The sequence below is a fragment of the Dermacentor variabilis genome, chromosome 6, assembly GCF_050947875.1.
Source record: "Dermacentor variabilis isolate Ectoservices chromosome 6, ASM5094787v1, whole genome shotgun sequence".
Lineage (NCBI taxonomy): Eukaryota > Metazoa > Arthropoda > Arachnida > Ixodida > Ixodidae > Dermacentor > Dermacentor variabilis.
Window position 1 is genome coordinate 68,483,886 of NC_134573.1, and position 18,873 is coordinate 68,502,758.

General features: G+C 48.7%; 1 protein-coding gene across 2 annotated transcripts in view; it reads left to right on the top strand.

Annotated features, from left to right (window-relative positions):
* The first annotated feature begins 395 nt into the window (after positions 1-395).
* LOC142584841 (hepatocyte growth factor receptor-like) overlaps positions 396-18,873 on the top strand; it is a 104,098-nt gene continuing 85,620 nt past the window's right edge. For both annotated transcript variants that reach the window (XM_075695138.1, XM_075695139.1), the window contains exons 1-2: positions 396-530; positions 5,114-6,355. In XM_075695138.1, the coding sequence (XP_075551253.1) occupies positions 5,279-6,355 (1,077 nt within the window). In that variant the 5' untranslated portion in view covers positions 396-530; positions 5,114-5,278. The remainder of the gene's footprint in view (positions 531-5,113; positions 6,356-18,873) is intronic.

Genomic DNA, 18,873 nt, shown 5'->3' on the forward strand with positions numbered 1-18,873 from the left:
CAGGCCGTGCCAACTGTTGTTTGCCTTGCTGTGCAGAGGCAGTGGGACTTGAAACTAAACAATGTGCAACCAATTGGGTTACGTTTCACTAGTGGTGCCCACGTCAGACAAGTTACGTGCTGAGCGGTTGCAGTTGTGACGGTGGCTACAGGAAGTTACATTTTTCAGTTTTTGTAGGGGTATTTTTTTTCTTGTGAACTTCTTCCAGACTCGCGTCACGGCGTCCTTCCGGTGTGGCCCTCCTGGCGGCCGAGTTGGGCACAAAGTGTGTAGGAGGCAGCGACAGCCCTGAAAGGACCTTGCATTGCTTTTTCTGTTATGCGAGTGCTGTTAATTGTTTTGTTCCGCCATAGACCACGTTTCGTTCTTTTGTTCAAGCTTCCTGGCGCGCTTGTGTCGCTTTCTGCCTTCGCCCAAACGCCGGTTTCCTGTCGCGCATTAGTGCACCGTGTTGTGTCGCGGCGGCCTCTGGCTACGATGTCTACAGCGATCTCTACAGAATGAGTGTTGACTCGTAGAATGCCTGGAATGTGAGTAAACCATGCAGAATCTGAACATATTACATCAAATATTTTCATAAAAACGTGGGTAAATTTTCAAATAATGTTGCGTATAGCACTTTTTACCTCTTGTATACTCGATGGGACAATACTCATTATCAGGCATTCAGCGGGCGTTATATTTTTCATTTACCTGAAATACTATGATATCTTGTCTTGATTAAAGAGCTTTGCCCCCGAGTACAACTGTAAGGGTAATTACTCATGAGGCATATATTATAATGAAGGGAATGATAACTTCGAAACAATATTCGAAGGCACACAGAAGCGTGCTTTTGTGCGCCTCAGTTAAGCTACGAAGTTAAGCTACATCAGTTAAGCTACGAACACTATCAACTCTTGTTGCAGTGCGGGATTGTTGGTGTGTAATCGCGGAATTCTGGTGTAGCACGAACCAGAGGAATACACGAGATGTGCACATGAACACAGAGACACGGCGTTGTCTACGTGTTCAAGTGCATTTCGCGTGTACTCGTCTTGTTCGCGCAACAGTAGTGTTCCGAACTAACAAATCTGTGGTCTAGAGAAATACTGTTCAACATGATTCGTACTGGTACCAATCTGAAGGATGAGTACAGCACAGTTCGTATATGAAAATTTAAGTTTTACCTATGGTTGTGCGAATGTACAAATATTTGGAATTGCACGAAATATGCTGCGGCAATAGGGCACCGGTTTTCTGCTTTGAGCATTGAGAAACCTACCAAAACGCCAAATGATTCCTCTAAATGTTGCCTACAATATCAGGCACCCGCCTTTGCTTTTAATCCCTACTCTGACTTTTCTGTTATTTAGTCACGCCGTTCATTATCGGTTCCATCGCCTATTGCTTATTCATTACCTTTCTGTCATATTTGTTATGTTTCATGCTACCACCCAGCCGGCTAATGCTGGCAGTATGCGCAGGTTATATACACTTCTTTTCATGCATTTCATGCGGCTACCATTACTGACGGTCATTATTTGGTTGGGTTCGTGAATCATCATGCACTTGGAAAAAGCAGCTCTAATGGTGGGCACCGCAGGCAAGTAATGTAAAATACAGACAAAGCACTGACTCTCTGCTCAAACCAATGAAGAAACGCAAACGCATAAAAAACTCGCGGACATTACAGTAGCGTCACACAAAAGAAAAAAAACAGTGAAATCATTCCACCTGACTAAATGCACACACGCACGCTCACACGCGCACACACATGCATGTGGAAGCGTAAGAAGAGGATGCTAACATCACGAAAAAGAACGACTTGGGCGAAGTCCTGAAAAACTGGACAGGGCAATACGCGTTCAACAATACATCGAACACAACGAATATGCGAATGTGAAAAGTCAGGCACTCCTCTCCCATCGTAGGGATGTAAGAGTGGCATTTTGTATCTAATGCAGTTATCTTGAATGTACGTGAACCTAGGGCAGTCGGAAAGATATAATAATACTAAGGTAATGAAACTGAAGAGTTCAAGAACGCGCAATTCACACTGTCCATTATTCGACGCTGCAAGTCGTGTAGTGTGACGTGTGCACAGAGGTCGATCGATGGGGCAGATAACTAAGTCTTGCCACATTAGGAGGAAATGGCGCAATGGGGTTCAGTGACCCGATATTTACACTTTTACACTTAATTGGTTTCTGTATCACTATGGTAAATGATGCTATGTTTAGGTCACCATGCTCTGTTGTTAGATACTTTAGCACTTTGGACGCTATCATATGTGTCTGTATAAGTGGGCGAAAGGGTTTTACTGTACCTTGGTTTTGTCTGACGCTACTATCATGCAATGCGTATGAGCTAGCATATGTGTCTGTGTTTGTGTGTGTGTGTTTGAGGGGGGGGGGGTAGGTGGGTGTTTCTTCAATCAGAGCTCCAGTTGCGAGTCAGTACCGCATCTGTCTTTTGGCCTGCCTTTCTTGTGGTGCCGTCCAAGAGCGCTTATTTTTCTAATATGTCGTTAATGACCATGGAGTGCCTGCGGAACGGGTGGCATCCTAATTTTATTTGTTACGTTATTTCCTGCCACCTATGACACATTCTAGATCGCTCGTCAATTTGCGGAACACTTTTGAAAAGCCGTTCTTGAAACCTACCTTAAGAGTGTGCGCATCGAAATTGTCAGATATCTGTTGTATCGCTTCCAACGTTACTGAGACGTAAAATCGCGGCGCCAATGCAATGAATATCGGCGCCAATGCAATAGTACACAACTGGCAGGGATTCATGGTGGCCCCTTGAACTGCGCGGCTTCGTGCACTGTAATCCTCGTGCTGCGCTCTTACAACTCTTTCTTACAGTTATAATTATCATAAAAGCAAGAAAAGCACACCTTTAAAGATTCAAGACCGAACTTGTAGGAAATAAAATACTATTGTTCGTGCTGTGTTATGAGCCTACGACCGCTAAGAAAATGGTTTTCATCTTAGTTCCATTCAGTAATCTCAATGTTATAGAACAGGGACTTAGTGAGAACACTAATAGCTGGGTGTCAGAGGAAGCCCACAAACAAAGACACCAAGACCAACACAGAGGAAATTACTTGTACTTACTAATTGAATTAAAGAAATGATAAATTATTGGAAATGAAAGTGGATGAAAAAATTGGAGGCTTATCAAGGTTAAGCCCAGTTGATGCGAAGCATCCACTGGGCTTAACCTTAGCGTATCCTTAGCGTTTGGAGGCATCTTGACCGCATACACGCCCGGCGCAAAGACGCTGGCGCGGTTGCGGGCACAGAGACTGACGCGACGGCGGGCGCGCGTCGCTTCATCCCTGGCGTGACGTCACATATCACGTGATGCAGCGATGGTGGCGCCGCCGCCGCGTCGCGCGCGACGGCGCGAACCGAAGCGTGGAGGCCTCCGCCGGGCGACGTCCGACGGCGCGATATGAGGCCCCATCTGCAGCCGGTGTGACGTCATCACGTGACGTCACATAATGTGATCTCACTTCAGGGTCAATGGTGGCCACCGCCGGGAGGCGACGGACGGCGCGATATGAGGCCCCATCTGCAGCCGGTGTGACGTCATCACGTGACGTCATGTCACGTGACCTACTTGAAGGTCACTTGAAGGTCAATGGTGGCCACCGCCGGGAGGCGACCGACGGCGCAATATGAGGCCCCATCTGCAGCCTGTGTGACGTCATCACGTGACGTCATGTCACGTGACCCCACTTCAGGGTCAATGGTGGCCACCGCCGGGCGTCGCGCGAAGGCCCGAAACCTACGTTAATATGCTTCGCATAAAAACAACTTGCCGCAGATGGGGAACGATCCAACATCTTCACATTACGCGTGCGATGCTCTACCAATTGAGCGGCCGCGGCGCCGTTTTCCCATTCACTCCCTGGTGTATTTATGTGTTTGTACTAGAACTAACCCTGGGATTGTTAGCCATCGCCACCACTCACAAGCCTTGGCGGCGGATGTGGAACATCCTTTCTGCCGCAGGCGTCATGAGTATTTATTTATTTAATTAATTAATTTATTTATTTACAGATACTGCTGTCTCAATACATGAGACATAGCAGGAGTGGATACACCAGAGATTAGATCAAAGCAACATACAATGAATTTGAAACGTAATTACAAAATGTGGTTAGACAATTCTTTCAAAAACTTTTCATTATGTTTTTCTCGCAAGGAACCAGCTAGGTTTTTCCAAATTTCAACAGTGCTTGGAAAAAACGAATACTTAAAACAATTTACAGAAGACTGGAAAGGAACAATATTAAGTGGGTGTGAACGGCGCGTGGCACTCCCAGTGGGATGACTGAAGGAAATCGGGGCGTCAATGCAACTTTGGCCGTGTACAATCTTGTATAGCAAAGTGATACGTTCAAGTGTGCGTCGATGAGCCAAGGGTTCTATTGATAATGCGCATGCGTGAGATGAGGGAGAAAAGTTGCGGTCATATCGGCGAAAAATGAATTGTATTGCTTTCTTTTGTATGGCTTCAAGCTTACTAATGTCAAGTGCACTGTATGGTGCCCATACCACTGAGGCGTACTCTAGTAATGGTCTGACGAGGGATTTATAAGCTGTTAATTTGCAGTCCTTAGTTGACCATTTGAGGGTTCGCTTTAAATATCCCAGTTTCCTAAGTGCCCTAGCGCAAATTGTTTCAATATGAAGATGCCATTTTAAGTTTCGAGTGAAGGTAACTCCAAGATATTTGAAGGTATTCACAGAATTTAGGTAGTGCCCATTGCAGCTATACCTGAAATTGAACGGCTGCTTTTTATTAGTGAAAGTCATTTGTACGTGATTTTTTTCGGTGAAGTCAACTGGCCAATAAACCAACACGTACTACCTGAAGGCATAAATGGTGCCTCATTCGAGCTGCTCATGATGTAATGAACGAGAAGAAAGGGAGTTAACTTAGGGGCTCGATTTTTAGTGCCATATAGTGCCATATTTCGATATTTGGCGGGAGGAGACGTTTCCGTTTGTCGGTTCATAGGAAACTAGGATTCTAGTCATGGGCGAGAATTCACCTTGGGCAATTCGAAATGCGGCAGTGCGGCGCGCTGAGTGTACTTTTCTTGCTTTGTTTTCAGAAGTGGCCATGTCCTTGCGACCTTCTTCAGCTGCTGGCGTTCTGTGGACTAGGAAGGCGTTTTGTGATCAGAGACCGACCCTCCCAACTGAGCGTCAAGACACCGAGTGCTCTGCTGCCTTACTTATATTTGCGCTGGTCTGTGTTGCCGTGTCCATCGTGTGAAATGCAAGCCTTATTAGTATTAGCGTGTTTATCGATATCTTCCGCTCGTGTGCCAATGCGAGAGTTTTCCTCTTCCAAAAGTCCTCTGCAGAATGTCATATGCCTTAGATTGCCGGGAGCCGAGGACATTGTGGTAGTGGCTGGACGCAACGCACTCTACAAACTATCAGCGGAAAACTTATCCCTCCTGGCTGCTTACGCCACTGGTCCCCAAGATGACAATCGGCAGTGCCGCCCTTATCCTTACTACTGCAATTACACACGAATAAGAGCTGACAACGACAATCAAGTTCTCCTTCAGTTACCCTCTCCGCACGTGCTTGCATGCGGAACAATTTCTCAAGGCATGTGTGCCATTCATCGTCCTCTGGAGGGCCTTACCGTCGCCGAGCCCATGTACGTAGGCAGTACAATCAACTACGTCGCTTCAAGGGTCAGCACTGTCGCTTTCTTTGGCACCGGCAACAACAAGAACGTCTTGTTTGCGGCATCGACTTACGACGGTAGGCCTCCGGAGTACCACCCGTACGCCGTGTCCGCCAGAGTGCTCGACGAGCGTAATGTCTTCAGGCTGCGTTCTTCGGCGACACGAGGCTCCTCATTCGTGAACGTGATTGGCAGGTATAAGCAGAGACACAAGATTCGTTACTTGCACGGTTTCACCCACAAGGGCTTTGCATACTTTGTGACTGTGCAGAAAGCTCTGCAGACTCCCATGCACCCCGAAACACGAATAGCACGTGTCTGCGAGGACGACACGTCGTTCCGCACGTACACTGAGATTTTGATAACATGTGGAAACGGAAATAACCGGTACACTAACGCTTCCAGCGCGGTCTATGGACCGTACGAGACGGACCATGGTAGCAGCGGCAACGTTCTCCTCGTGGCTTTTTCACCGCACGGTGAGAATCTGACAAAAAACTCCCGCCCCAAGTTCGCACTGTGCCTTTTCCACATGAATCGCGTCGAAGAAGAGTTCCGCGAGACGATTAACAACTGCAACGACGGCAAGCAGGAGGCAGCCCGGTGGTCGCGTCTCTTCAACAACGGGGACGAGCTTACGTGCCAAGTTTACGTAAGTAGGTTTAACGGGATGCGCACAGGAAGTTATTTCGTGTCATACTTTTTTGCCATTGCGGTCAGAGAAGGCTAGTGACTGTTTTCTGGCGCTTTGACAATGGATAAAGGCTGCAGGGGCTTCATAATATGCCCTCCCTGCACCAGATGTACTAACCTAAACAAATAATATAATTTACCCAAACACTGCATCAAGCCTAGTTATGCATGCGAAAACGTGATTAAAATGTAGGCTGCTTCAATTGGTTTCGAAAGGCTAGAAGATCAAAGGTCTGATCTGGAACAGCGAAATGGACCACACTTAAGCCGAGAGGTTGTGAGTGTGACAGCGGCGCTAACATATTGTTCTCGCCGTCGACCAATTGTTGCGCGGTAGCTAACTGGGCGAGTCGGTACGCTTAATAATAATGAAGACCAGTTGTTGTTTCTTGCAGGAGTGCAAACCTTGCATTTAAAATATCTACCGAGTGCCTGAAAAGCGAAAGAATGCTCTAGAGGTTTTCTCACGCAATGCTCTTTTATCATTCATTGAGATTCTTAAAACATTCAATGTTTCATTTATTTATCAAATGAGTGCACCGTCTCCCGCGCCAGCGAAGTCGATTCTTGCAAGTTTTTTACTCAATTGACTTCATATAATCCTTTTGTGACGTCGACTGTTCTCGATATTTTCTGTGGCACCAGTCACGTGTCTGCAATAGAGCATCATTTATAGGCTGTATGGATTACATTAACTTACAAATTCAGTTTTTTCTTAAGAGGAAGCTTTAGCTTGGAGGCTGCTATCTGAATACATCAGAACGGAGAAATAGCGTTTATAGGGAACCACGGCACCGAGCGTGATGTATATTGTTGCATTTAAAGAATAAATTAGGATATCGACACATTATTTAGTAATTTTTTTTTACTTCTGTGTAAAGATTGTGCAAAAGTGAAAAATATCAACATACAAAACTATCGAGTTTACTACTAGATAACTCAGAAATAAAAGAAAATGTCACAATGCTGTAAACTTCACATGCTAATAAATCTAAAGCACTCGAACTTGAATTATCTCCGTAAAAGATATTGCTTATTGGAGACTGGGACTTGTGTAAAATCTTTTGTATTGCAAAAATTTTGCGTAAGCTACAAATTATACTTCACACTTGCGGCAGTTAGATGGTCTAACGTATATCCTTTACACAACTGTGGTATCTATGTTTCGAGCAGAGTTACGGATTTGTAAACTTCAGACTTCTATTTTTTTCACCGTTTTGTATGTACTTGAATAGGTGGAATCAGAGTTAGCGGTCGAGCTAAATATGTCTCGTACTCTCAACTAGAGTATTGTCGGTGTCGTCTAGCACCATGTACTTGTGTCTTAGCTCATCCGAAATGCCGTGTCTATTCACTGAACTCATATCATCTTCCGTTACATCACTCGCCGCGCAGTCCGTCGCTCCAAGTGAAATAGGAGGGTAGCTTCTTTTTATATTACTATGTGATAGCAAAGCGAGTGAGATACTGTTTAATGGGTACATTTCCAAAACTGAGCTCAGCAAGAGCGGGACATTATAGAGGCCAGTACTCAGGAGAAAGGCGCGTCATGTCTTTACATCCGTGGTTCCTATCTTTATCGAATGCCATGTAGCGTGGGACCTGATGGTGGCAGAAACGCCGCACCGGGGAATCTAAAGAGCAGCGACAGAAGGGTGGTAATGCTTGAATCTCGAAATATGGACGACGTGGCGAGTGAATGGGGTAGAATACGCAGTGGGACTGGCGACGAGGTCAGTCACGTGTCAAAGCACACGATATGGATGCGTGTTACGAAAAGTCTTTTCGGACAGTCCCGCGTGATGGGACAGTGACCGAGGTAGCACAAAGCAACTCCGAACCAAGCGCATGTTTCGGTGCCCACGGTTGTGAATGTCCTTCTGGGATGTATTGGAAAGCCACAAACCTACTAAGCGCAAGCAGACCAGCCTGGCCAGCCCGGGAAACGGCGTGGCGTGCATAGTCGCTGGTCGAGGTTGCACGGAATGTACGCAACAGTTTTTTTGGCTGGTATCCGAAAGAAAAGTAAAGTGGGTGTATCCTGCAGTATTAATGCGATAAGCATACTCAGTATATTTCACGCATTTTCCGGTGTATACCAATCTTCCTGCTAGTTTGTCTGTGCTAGGTTGTCTGGGCTAGTTTGTCTAAATCCCGCGTCTCTAACCATATTCTCGCCAAATTGTCTTGCTGGGTAGTCTATGATCTAATGGGCAGAGCACTGAGATGTCGTGCTGATGGGACACAATTTGAAACAAACCGTCAGACCAACTTGCGGTACTGCGCTGATGGGACACAATTTTAAACCAACCGTCAGACCAACTTGGGTCGCTGGGTAGTTCATGATCTTATGGCCAGAGCACTGCGATATTGTGCTGATGGCACCCAATTTGAAACCAACCGTCAGACAAAGTTGGGTCACTGGGTAGTCCATGATCTACTGGGCAGAGCCCTGTGCTATTGTGCTGATGGGACACAATTTGAAACCAACCGTCAGACCAATTTGGGTCACTGGGTAGTCCATGATCTCATGTGCAGAGCACTGCGCTATTGTACTGACGGGACACAATTTGAAACCAACCGTCAGGCCAACTTGGGTCACTGGGTAGTCCATGATATTGTCGCGTATACCCTGCTGGAGTATACAAGCTGAATCAAGATACAGGCGGTTGCACTTTACGAAAACGCAAGCGGCGACGCGCGATGTCGAGTCAAACCTCGTTCCCCATCTCTTCAGTCTCTTGCTGCGCCACGGCATGTGGCATTACCCCCTCTTCAAAAAAAAAAGAAAAGAAGAAGGAAAGCATACATAGGCTTGACCTGAGAGCGCCGAGATGGTCTAGGACGAGCACATAGGCTATAGTCAAAATCACTGTGGTGTGCGATATAGTCTCAAGGCACTGATGGACGAACAACCACAAAATTAACCGTAGCGGCTGAAAACGTCGATTATTAGGGGCTATAGTACGGTTTCAACCGCACAACGTGCATAATCTCAGATTGCGGTTCTCGACGTCGGGGAGGCTGACTTCCGTCAGGAAGGACTTCGTAGTGCACGTCACTAATTCGCTGCAACACTCTGTAAGGTCCGAAGAAGCGACTTAAAAGTTTCTCGGATAGTCCTTTTCGGCGCACGGAAGTCCAGAACAAAACTTGATCACCAGGTTGGAACTCGATATGTCGATGGCGGAGATTGTAACCGTGTGCATCGATGCTCTGTTGTTGCTTTATGTGCACTCGGGCAAGCTGATGGGCTTCTTCCGCGCGTTGCACGAGAAGTTCGGTATCTTGGGCGAGGTCGAGATGATCGACGTTGTCGCATAGCAGCATTGCTTCTAACATAGTCTGCAATACACGGGCGTAAACGAGGTAAAACGGCGTGAAGCGTGTTGTTTCTTGCGTAGCAGTATTATAGACAAACGTTACATAAGGGAGTATCTCGTCCCACGTCTTGTGCTGCACGTCTACGTACATAGACAGCATGTCAGTCATCGTTTTGTGCAGTCGTTCGGTCAAGCCGTTTGTCTGCGGATGATAGGCAGTTGTCCTTCGAAGGGTCGTGCAGCTGAGTTTAAAAACGTCTTCAATGAGCTGTCATCAACGCACGTAATCCACGTATGCCGTAGGACGATGCTCTGTATGAAAAACTGGGCAACTTCGGAAGCTGTGCCTCGAGGCAGCGCCCTTGTCTCAGCATATCGCGTTAAATATTCCGTGGCGACGATTATTCACCTGTTGCCAGAAGATGACAGCGGAAACGGGCCCAGAAGATCCATGCCGACCTGGTCGAAAGGTTTTCCAGGGGGTCAATCGGATTCAGCAATACCACAGGCTTCACAGCTGGCGACTTTTGGCGCTGGCATTCACGGCAGGCTTGGACGTACCGCTTGACACACTCGGCAAGTCTCGGCCAGTAGTAGGATTTGCGCACTCTATCAAGCGTTCGCGTAAAACCCAAATGGCCAGATGGAGGCTCGTCATGACAGGCCAACAAAACTTCGGCACGGAGGTCTGCTGGAACAACCAAAAGGTAGGTCTCGTTGGTGGCAGCGGAGTTCTTCTTGTATAAGACGCCATGTCGTAAACAAAAAGACGACAATCCTCGAGCGATATACCGGTGTATTGATGGGTTTTGGCCTTCCAGATGTTCGAATATAGGCCGTAGATCGTCGTCTGCGCGCTGCCGTGTGGACAAATCAGTAACGTTTGCGGCCCCAAGGAAAGCGCCTTCGTCCTCAATGTCGTGGTCGGTAGTGTCGATAGGGGCGCGCGAGAGTGCGTCAGCGTCTTTGTGTATACGGCCCCATTTGTACACGATGGTCACGTCGTACTCCTGCAAACGTAGACTCCACCGTGCCAATCGTCCAGAAGGGTCCCGGAGATTTGCAAGCCAGCATAACGAGTGATGATCAGTTACAACTTTGAATGGGTGGCCGTGAAGGTAAGGTCGAAATTTGGCCAGCGCACGTACGACGGCAAGGCACTCTTTCTCCGTGGTGGTGTAGTTGGTCTCTGCACGCGATAGTGTGCGACTTGCGTAGGCGATCACTCTTTCAATACCTTCCTGCCGTTGGACAAGCACCGCACCAAGACCAACGTTACTGGCGTCCGTATGAACTTCCGTGTCCGCCTCCACGTCAAAGTGCGCCAAAACTGGTGCTGACGCCAGACGCTGTCAATGCTCGGTGAAAGCAGTCTCTTGCTCTGAGGACCAGATGAACCATACATCGTCCCTCGTGAGGCAAGTCAGTGGCTCCGCCATCATCGAAAAATTTTCCATGAAACGCCGCTACTATGCGCAAAGGCCCAGGAAGCGTCGGACGCCTTTCTTGTCGGTCGGTGTTGGAAACGAGGTTACAGCGGCAGTTTTCGCGGGATCGGGGCTAACGCCTTCCGCGCTGACCACGTGTCTGAGAAACATCAGCTCCTTGTAGCCGAAATGACACTTCTGAGGCTTAAGGGTGAGGTTAGCCGAACGGATGGCTTCGATAACTACCCGCAGTCGTTTCAGGTGGTCGTAAAATGTCGCCGAAACAACCACGTCGTCAAGGTAGATGAGGCAGCTTTGCCACTTCAGACAAGCGAGAACGGTGTCCATCCTTCGCTGGAAAGTTGCTGGTGTCGAGCAGAGACCGAAAGGAAGTACTCTGAATTCGTAAAGACCATCTGGAGTGAAGAAAGCAGTTTTTTCGCGGTCTCGTTCATGGACCTCAATTTGCCAGTGACCGCTCTTTAGATCGAGAGACGAAAAATACTTAGCTCGCAGCAACCTGTCTAAAGAGTCATCGATGTGTGGTAGCGGGTCACGTCCTTCTTCGTAACATCGTTGAAGCGTCGATAATCAAAACAGAAACGAAGCGTTCTGTCTTTTTTTCTTGACTAGAACGACCGGGGAGGACCACGGACTGCGCGAAGGCTGAATGACACCATCATCTAGCATTTCCTTGACTTGGGCTTGAATTGCCTCACGTTCTTTCGGCGAGACACGATAAGGCTGTTGTTTGATGGGACGGGCGTCGTCGGATGTCGTTATTCGGTGCTTCGTGATTGGCGTTTGGCCCCCCTTAGTAGACCGAGCGAAGCACGCGCGGAATTCATTCAAGAGTTCCTGCAGTGTACTCTTTTGGTCGTCCGTAAGCTCGGAGTTTACATCAATGTCTTTGAGCGAAGCGTCATCTGTGTCCACCTCAGAAGCAAAGCACTCGACGATGTCCGTTGATGGTTCGGCGTAGTCGATGGCAGTGCCACGAAAAATGTACCGATGCTCAAAGGTTGAGTTGGTAACGAGGACCATTGTCTGGCTTTCACGAAGTTCCACAAGGCTTCGCGCTACACACATACCTTGTGCCAGCAACATAGAAATGTGGCCTTCCACAATGACTTCACCGTATTCGTCGGACTTGACCGGAACCATAACACTCGCACGCGGCGGTATCGTGATGCTCTCGTCCGAAACGCGAAGTGTGGATCTGTGTCCGATGGCGTCGGTCTGTGTTGCCCTTTGTGTCTAGCAAGTGATGCAGCGCTCGCGGAGGTCAATGATGGCGCCATATTCGCGGAGAAAGTCCATCCCAAAGATTAAATCGCGGGAACACTCGCGTAGAACCAGACAAGTGGCGAGAATAGCAGCACCGCGAATTTCTTCTCTGGCCGTGCATAGGCCAAGCGGTGGGACGACGTGGCCATCTGCCGAATTCGGCAGGTGGCCACGTCGAGTACCGCCGCCATCGTCGACGATGTGGCCACCTGCCGTGGCCACCTGCTGGTCTTGAGCGCGTCGAGTATCAGCGGCCTCGCCTCGGAAGGTCGCTGACGTCAGTTTTCCCGGCGTGGACTTGGTGATCGCCCTTGCGTCGTCCTCGAGGTGGTATCGCGAGCAGGGAAATATCGCCGCGGTGAGGGTGAGCGTGACTGCCGCTGCGATGTTCCCGGTCTGCGCTGCTGTTGGCCTTTGGCCGAGCCTAGGCAGAGGTGAATCGATAGAAAAACCCCGCAGTCCGAGTCGTCGGTAGGGGCACTCCCGATACACATGACGAGCTTCGCCGCAGTGGTAGCGCAGCGTTCGTCGATCGGGTGCTCGCCAAACCTGTGATTTCCTCGCGGGTGTTCGGCGGTCGTCGAAATACGGTAGCGGATTTGTCGGAGCGGCTTGTGCCGATTGTAACGCGACTGGCGGCGCCACAAAAGTAGGTGCGAAAGCTTGGACGGGGTTCAGTAATGTTTCTGCATACGTCTTGCGCCGGGATTCGTTTGGCAGAGGTGGTGCTTCACTGCTGGAAAGAGATGCCTGCAGTGCCTGCTGTACTTCGTTGTGTACGACGCTGGCGAGGGAGCTGACTGGAGGTGGCGACGTACCGTGGTGCTTCTACAGCTCGTCGCGAACCACTGAGCGAATCAGCTCGCAAAGCAAGACGACGTCGCACCTTAAGCCTACCGGTGTATCCGGAGTGCAGGCGGCATTTACTTGTCGGTTGTACAGGTTCGACCGTTGCTGATGGGCCTTCTCCATCGCGGTGGCTTCGGTGAGGAACTCCGCAACAGTCTTGGGCGTATTCCGAACCAGACCGCCAAAGAGATGCTCGTTTACGCCTCTCATCAGATGAAGCACCTTCTTCTCTTCCGACATGCTCGGATCAGCACGCTGAAAAAGACGCGTCATGTCCTTCCACGTACATCGTGACGCTCTCGTTGGGCTTTTGAACGCGTGAATGAAGGGCCCGCTCCGCTTTTTCTCGACCATCGGGGCTGCAGTAGGTCTCCAGCAGCTTGCGCTGGAAGTCAGACCAGGATGACAAGGCACTATCGCGGTTCATGAACCACGTGCGAGCAACATCCTGGAGGCTGAAGTAGACATTCCTGAGTTTGGCGGTGTTGTCCCACTCGTTAAACGCAGCCGCGTGCTCGAACTCCACCAGCCAGTCTTCCACGTCTTCAAATGTGTCGCCATGAAAAGCCGTCGGCACTTGGGGGTTCAGCAGCGTTAGATAAGTTGGTGTCACCCGTTCCGTAGAAGTCGCAGTGGTCTCAGTCATCACTTTTTCCTGGAGGTTTCCAAATTCTAGGGCTAGGCCTCGGATTCGCCGGCTTGTGCGGTGAACTGGAGTCAACTACAACTGTGGGGCGAGGTTCTTGCTGCCCAGTGGGGTCTCCTGCATGAGTTGAGCGTACCCAGCAAGCTCCACCAAATTGTCGCGTATACGCTGCTGGAGTATACAAGCTGAATAAAGTACAGGCGGTTGCACTTTACGAAAACGCAAGCGGCGACGCGTGATGCCGAGACGAACCTCGTTCTCCTCTTCTTCAGTCTCTTGCTGCGCCACGCCATGTGGCAATATCATGGACATAGCACTGCCATATTGTGCTGATGGGACACAATTTGAAACCAACCATCATCCCAACTTGGGTGACTGGGTAGTCCATGATCTAATGAGCAGAGCACTGCGCTATTGTACTGACGGGACACAATTTGAAACCAACCGTCATACCAACATGCGTCACTGGGTAGTCCATGATCTAATGGGCAGAGGACTGCGCTATTTTGCTGACGCGACACAATTATAAACCAACCGTCATGCCAACATGGGTCACTGGGTAGTCCATGATCTAATGGGCAGAGCACTGTGCTATTGTGCCGACTGGACACAATTATAAACCAACCGTCAGACCAACTTGGGTCACTGGGTAGTCCATGATCTAATGGGCAGAGCACTGTGGTATTGTGCTGATGGGACACAATTTGAAACCAACCGTCATACCACCATGGGTCGCTGGGTAGTCCATGATCTAATGGGTAGAGGACTGCGCTATTTTGCTGACGCGACACAATTATAAACCAACCGTCATACCAACATGGGTCACTGGGTAGTCCTAGATCTAATGGGCAGAGCACTGTGCAATTGTGCTGACTGGACACAATTATAAACCAACCGTCAGACCAACTTGGGTCACTGGGTAGTCCATGATCTAATGGGTAGAGCACTGTGGTATTGTGTTGATGGGACACAATTTGAAACCAACCGTCATACCAACCTGGGTCACTGGGTAGTCCATGATCTAATGGGCAGAGGACTGCGCTATTTTGCTGACGCGACACAATTATAAACCAACCGTCATACCAACATGGGTCACTGGGTAGTCCATGAACTAATGGGCAGAGCACTGTGCTATTGTGCTGACTGGACACAATTATAAACCAACCATCAGACCAACTTGGGTCACTGGGTAGTCCATGATCTAATGGGCAGAGCACTGTGGTATTGTGCTGACGGGACACAATTTGAAACCAACCGTCATACCAACATGGGTCACTGGGTAGTCCATGATCTAATGGGCAGATCACTGTAGTATTGTGCTGACGCGGCCTGTATTGGAGCGCAGGTCTATATGTATTTTCAGTTCGCGTGTCAGTATTTTGTACTCTGATTATATAGGTGCACGATTTATATAAGGAAGAGAACGCTGTGCGGTAGCATAGCTGGTGAGCACAATCTGTCTCGTGCCGCATATTGAAAAAGGAGCGAAGTGTGGCGTGACTGCCTCGCTAATCGGGAAATCGCGAGAGGCAGCGCGTAGGTGACGAGTGGGCGCGATTCACAGCAACCGTCGTAGACAGACCTCCCTTCGCTCATGCAGCGCTTCGTTTTCATACGGACGGCGCGCGCTACTCTGGCGCCATATCGCCGGCATCGTCGCGGCAAAGCCCGTCTTACGTAACACTATACTTTTCTTCTTACGCTTTCGTTCCACCAAGCGCGAGAGCGGCCTTTCCTCATTGGGAATCATGCCACCAGTGTCACCGGCGACAACACCCAGGAAGTGCGTCACATTGAGGCTTACTCGTAGCCGCTCGCCATCGCCCCTTGCAGGAGCAGTGATCCCCGTCACACACGCTGGTACCGCGGACTGACCTCAGCAGCTGACGCCGCGAACGAGCGTAGCCCTCCCCACCTCACGCAATCCCGCATCCCCCTCCCCTCTCGGAAGTGCAGATGAGATCGGCCACGCGGCTGCGGATGCCATGAATTCGGCACATGCGCAGGCCATCTCCCCTGCTCTCCTCCTTCGCTTTCTGCCTCAAGTCTTCACTGTAGCCTTATCCTCAACTTCCCTCCTCGCGCTTTCTTCTTTTATCTCCCGCTGCGCTCCGTGATGGCTTTCAACCATCGCTGTGCTCGTTCGCTCGGTTACGTGGTGCGACGCCGAACCACGCCGAGGCACGCCGAAGCTCAACGCAGGACCGGTTGCCAAAGAGCTGCGCTCTAAAGAAGGCGTTCTTTTAACGTGTTTCAAAGCAACTTTTCCTGGACCTGCTCAGCATAATTCATGGTACAGTGACACAGCAAATAACACATAAACGAGCTCTTTGTACAGTTTTTCACGTGACACCTCGCTCAAATATTGCAACAAAAACGCACCGATACGAAACGGAAAGATGAAACGACTTCTTTTAGATATCGCCGTACTCGTCATTGCACACGCACACCGAAGACCCCATAAATTCCGGTATAGCACTTTACCCAGCCTCAGTTGAATCATAGTTATGAGAAACATGTCGTCTTCATCTTGGAGAAAAACAAACCGACTGACGAGTTGTCTTACATGCAGACGCAATAAACTATGTCCACATCACCCACTCTTTTAAAAAGACTTGTTCGGCTCATTTTCCCCCATATAGATCTCCAAATGAAGACCGCCAACACTCACGTTTTTTTCATTTTTCGTGCACTTAAGCTGCTGCAATGTAAGATTTGTTTTTTATACCAAAGCTTGCTTACGAGAATTAAGTTGCAAGTCCTTCGTGGCCCATGCCAAAATCGACTTATCGCAGCCTTTCCAATTTTGTGCTTTCTAGCGTAACTGTTTTCCAATAATACACCTTGTCGCAGCAGTACTGCAGGGGCACTCCTAAGTATCTTGTTGGTGTTTCTTGCCATTTAATGTTCCTAAACACCCTGGGTGTAACGTCCCATTCCCCATGCCAAAGTCCAAGGAAATTGTCCCCGTTTAATTCAATACCGCGTGCTTGACGAAAGCTTTTTACAACACTCACAGCACAAACAAAACTGCAGTGTTGTCAGCGTAAGCAAAAAGGCTGACCTCGTCTTTTTATAAATTAAAACCTCTTATCAGATTGTTCCCGATTAGGCTTAGAAAAAAGCTTCAATATATAAAAAACAAATGGCGATAACGTGTCTGACTGAGAACTGCACTGGTATGCACTCACCTACTGATTTGTTTATTATCAGCTTCATCATACATCCGGCGTAAGCCATCCGCCCACCTTCGCTGATCACATTGCTCACATTCACATAATCATGGCATTTCCACTGTGCACAAGCTCTCAGCTCTGGCTCGAACCAATGCTCCCTTGTATCACCCTTTAACAACTCAAGTTTTTCCTTTATGCTTTTTATGTATTCTAAGAAGTAAGCTGGTTCTGTACTTTCCGCTTCCAATAATTGCTGCAGGCTCCATCGAAGACGGGACTCAAATTATTTTCCCCTGTGCATGAAAACGCCGGCCCTTTCAAGTTCATTTAATTGAACTGTTTGCTTACAAATTTTTCATTTGTGTCCCTAGGTATCTAAGTTTTGAGCTGTTTATCTATAGCCTTGAGAAACTGCTAACATAATTCATCTTTCGGGAAATTTGCATTACATTTCCTGAGATACGAAGAAAATTCTTTGTTATTCCTTCTTTATTTTTCAACGCTGAAACGAATCAAGCACTGATCACTATAGCGAACAGGTGTGACTCGGTAGTCATGATACACAGGAACTAGTTCAGCCGACACGCAGGCTATGTCAAGTCTAGCGTGGCTCGTACCCTGAAATTGGGTAAAAATGACTGCTTTTCCGCCGCACGTCTTCTAGATCCACGTCTTCTAGATCAGGTTCTGTGAGCTTATCTTTCAAAACAGCAGCACCTGCATCATTGTGTTGTTTACCACCGGTTTTGTCACGACCCACACGGACACAATTGAAATCACCCGCTCAAATTTTTCTATGCTCACATTTCAAAGTACGTCTCAATTAAAAAAAAATTCCGATCACTCATGAGTCATAGTTGGTGCGTACAGAAAAATTACACGCCAATTTTCCACTAAAAGCGAACATTAACATGCACTCAACCGGCCTGGCTCACAGTTGGTCACCGACTGCACTACAGCCCCAAGGATCTGCCGAATTAACAAAATGCACCCCGAAGACACACCCACTGCATGAGAAACACCCACATCATTGTGTCTCGCGAAAGGACGCACCATCCGCACTCTCTGGTCCTCGCTCTCCACTTTGGTCTCCTGAATGGCTACAATGTTGAGATAATGCAAGATCGTAAAGTTAGTTTTGCCGACTCTTGGCATTAAGCCCGCGGACATTAAGAGATGCAGCGTTTATCAATTTCTCTAAATGCTAAGTATTAGTGAGTGATACCAGACCGAGCCTACGGCATTCCCTCCATATACCTTGCCAAATAGCATCCCACTGCCCTGTCGACGGTCAGGACGTCGACTTGCCGTCGCCGCGCGTAAGCGACGCCGACCGCTGTTGGTTGGCCACACGAGGCTTCTTGGATCCAGGCACGTTTCCGTACCTCTCTCTTGCTCGTATCCGCACGTCTTGAGACGCCGTGCATGCATCGTTGAGTCGACGCTTCGCAGGTGCTTGCCTCAGCGTCCATTGCAGGCCCCTTCGCCGAATCACTGTCTTCCAGATGCCCGACCGTTTCGCTGACTGAGGTGTTGAGCGCATCTGTTTTGTGAGCAGTCCCGGACGCACTTGTTGACGGCAGATGCTCTGAAAAGCGTGTTTCAGAAGTGCGTTTTGCCGAAGCTTCTTTTGTTCTGTACTCTCGAAGCGTCTGCAAGAATAGCGTCTCCTACCCAAGCATCTGTTGCCTCCTTCTCTTGCGAGGCAACATTGCTGATTGACGCCACCATAGCAGCCACGTTCTCCGCTTCCTCCTCGTCCATGAGCA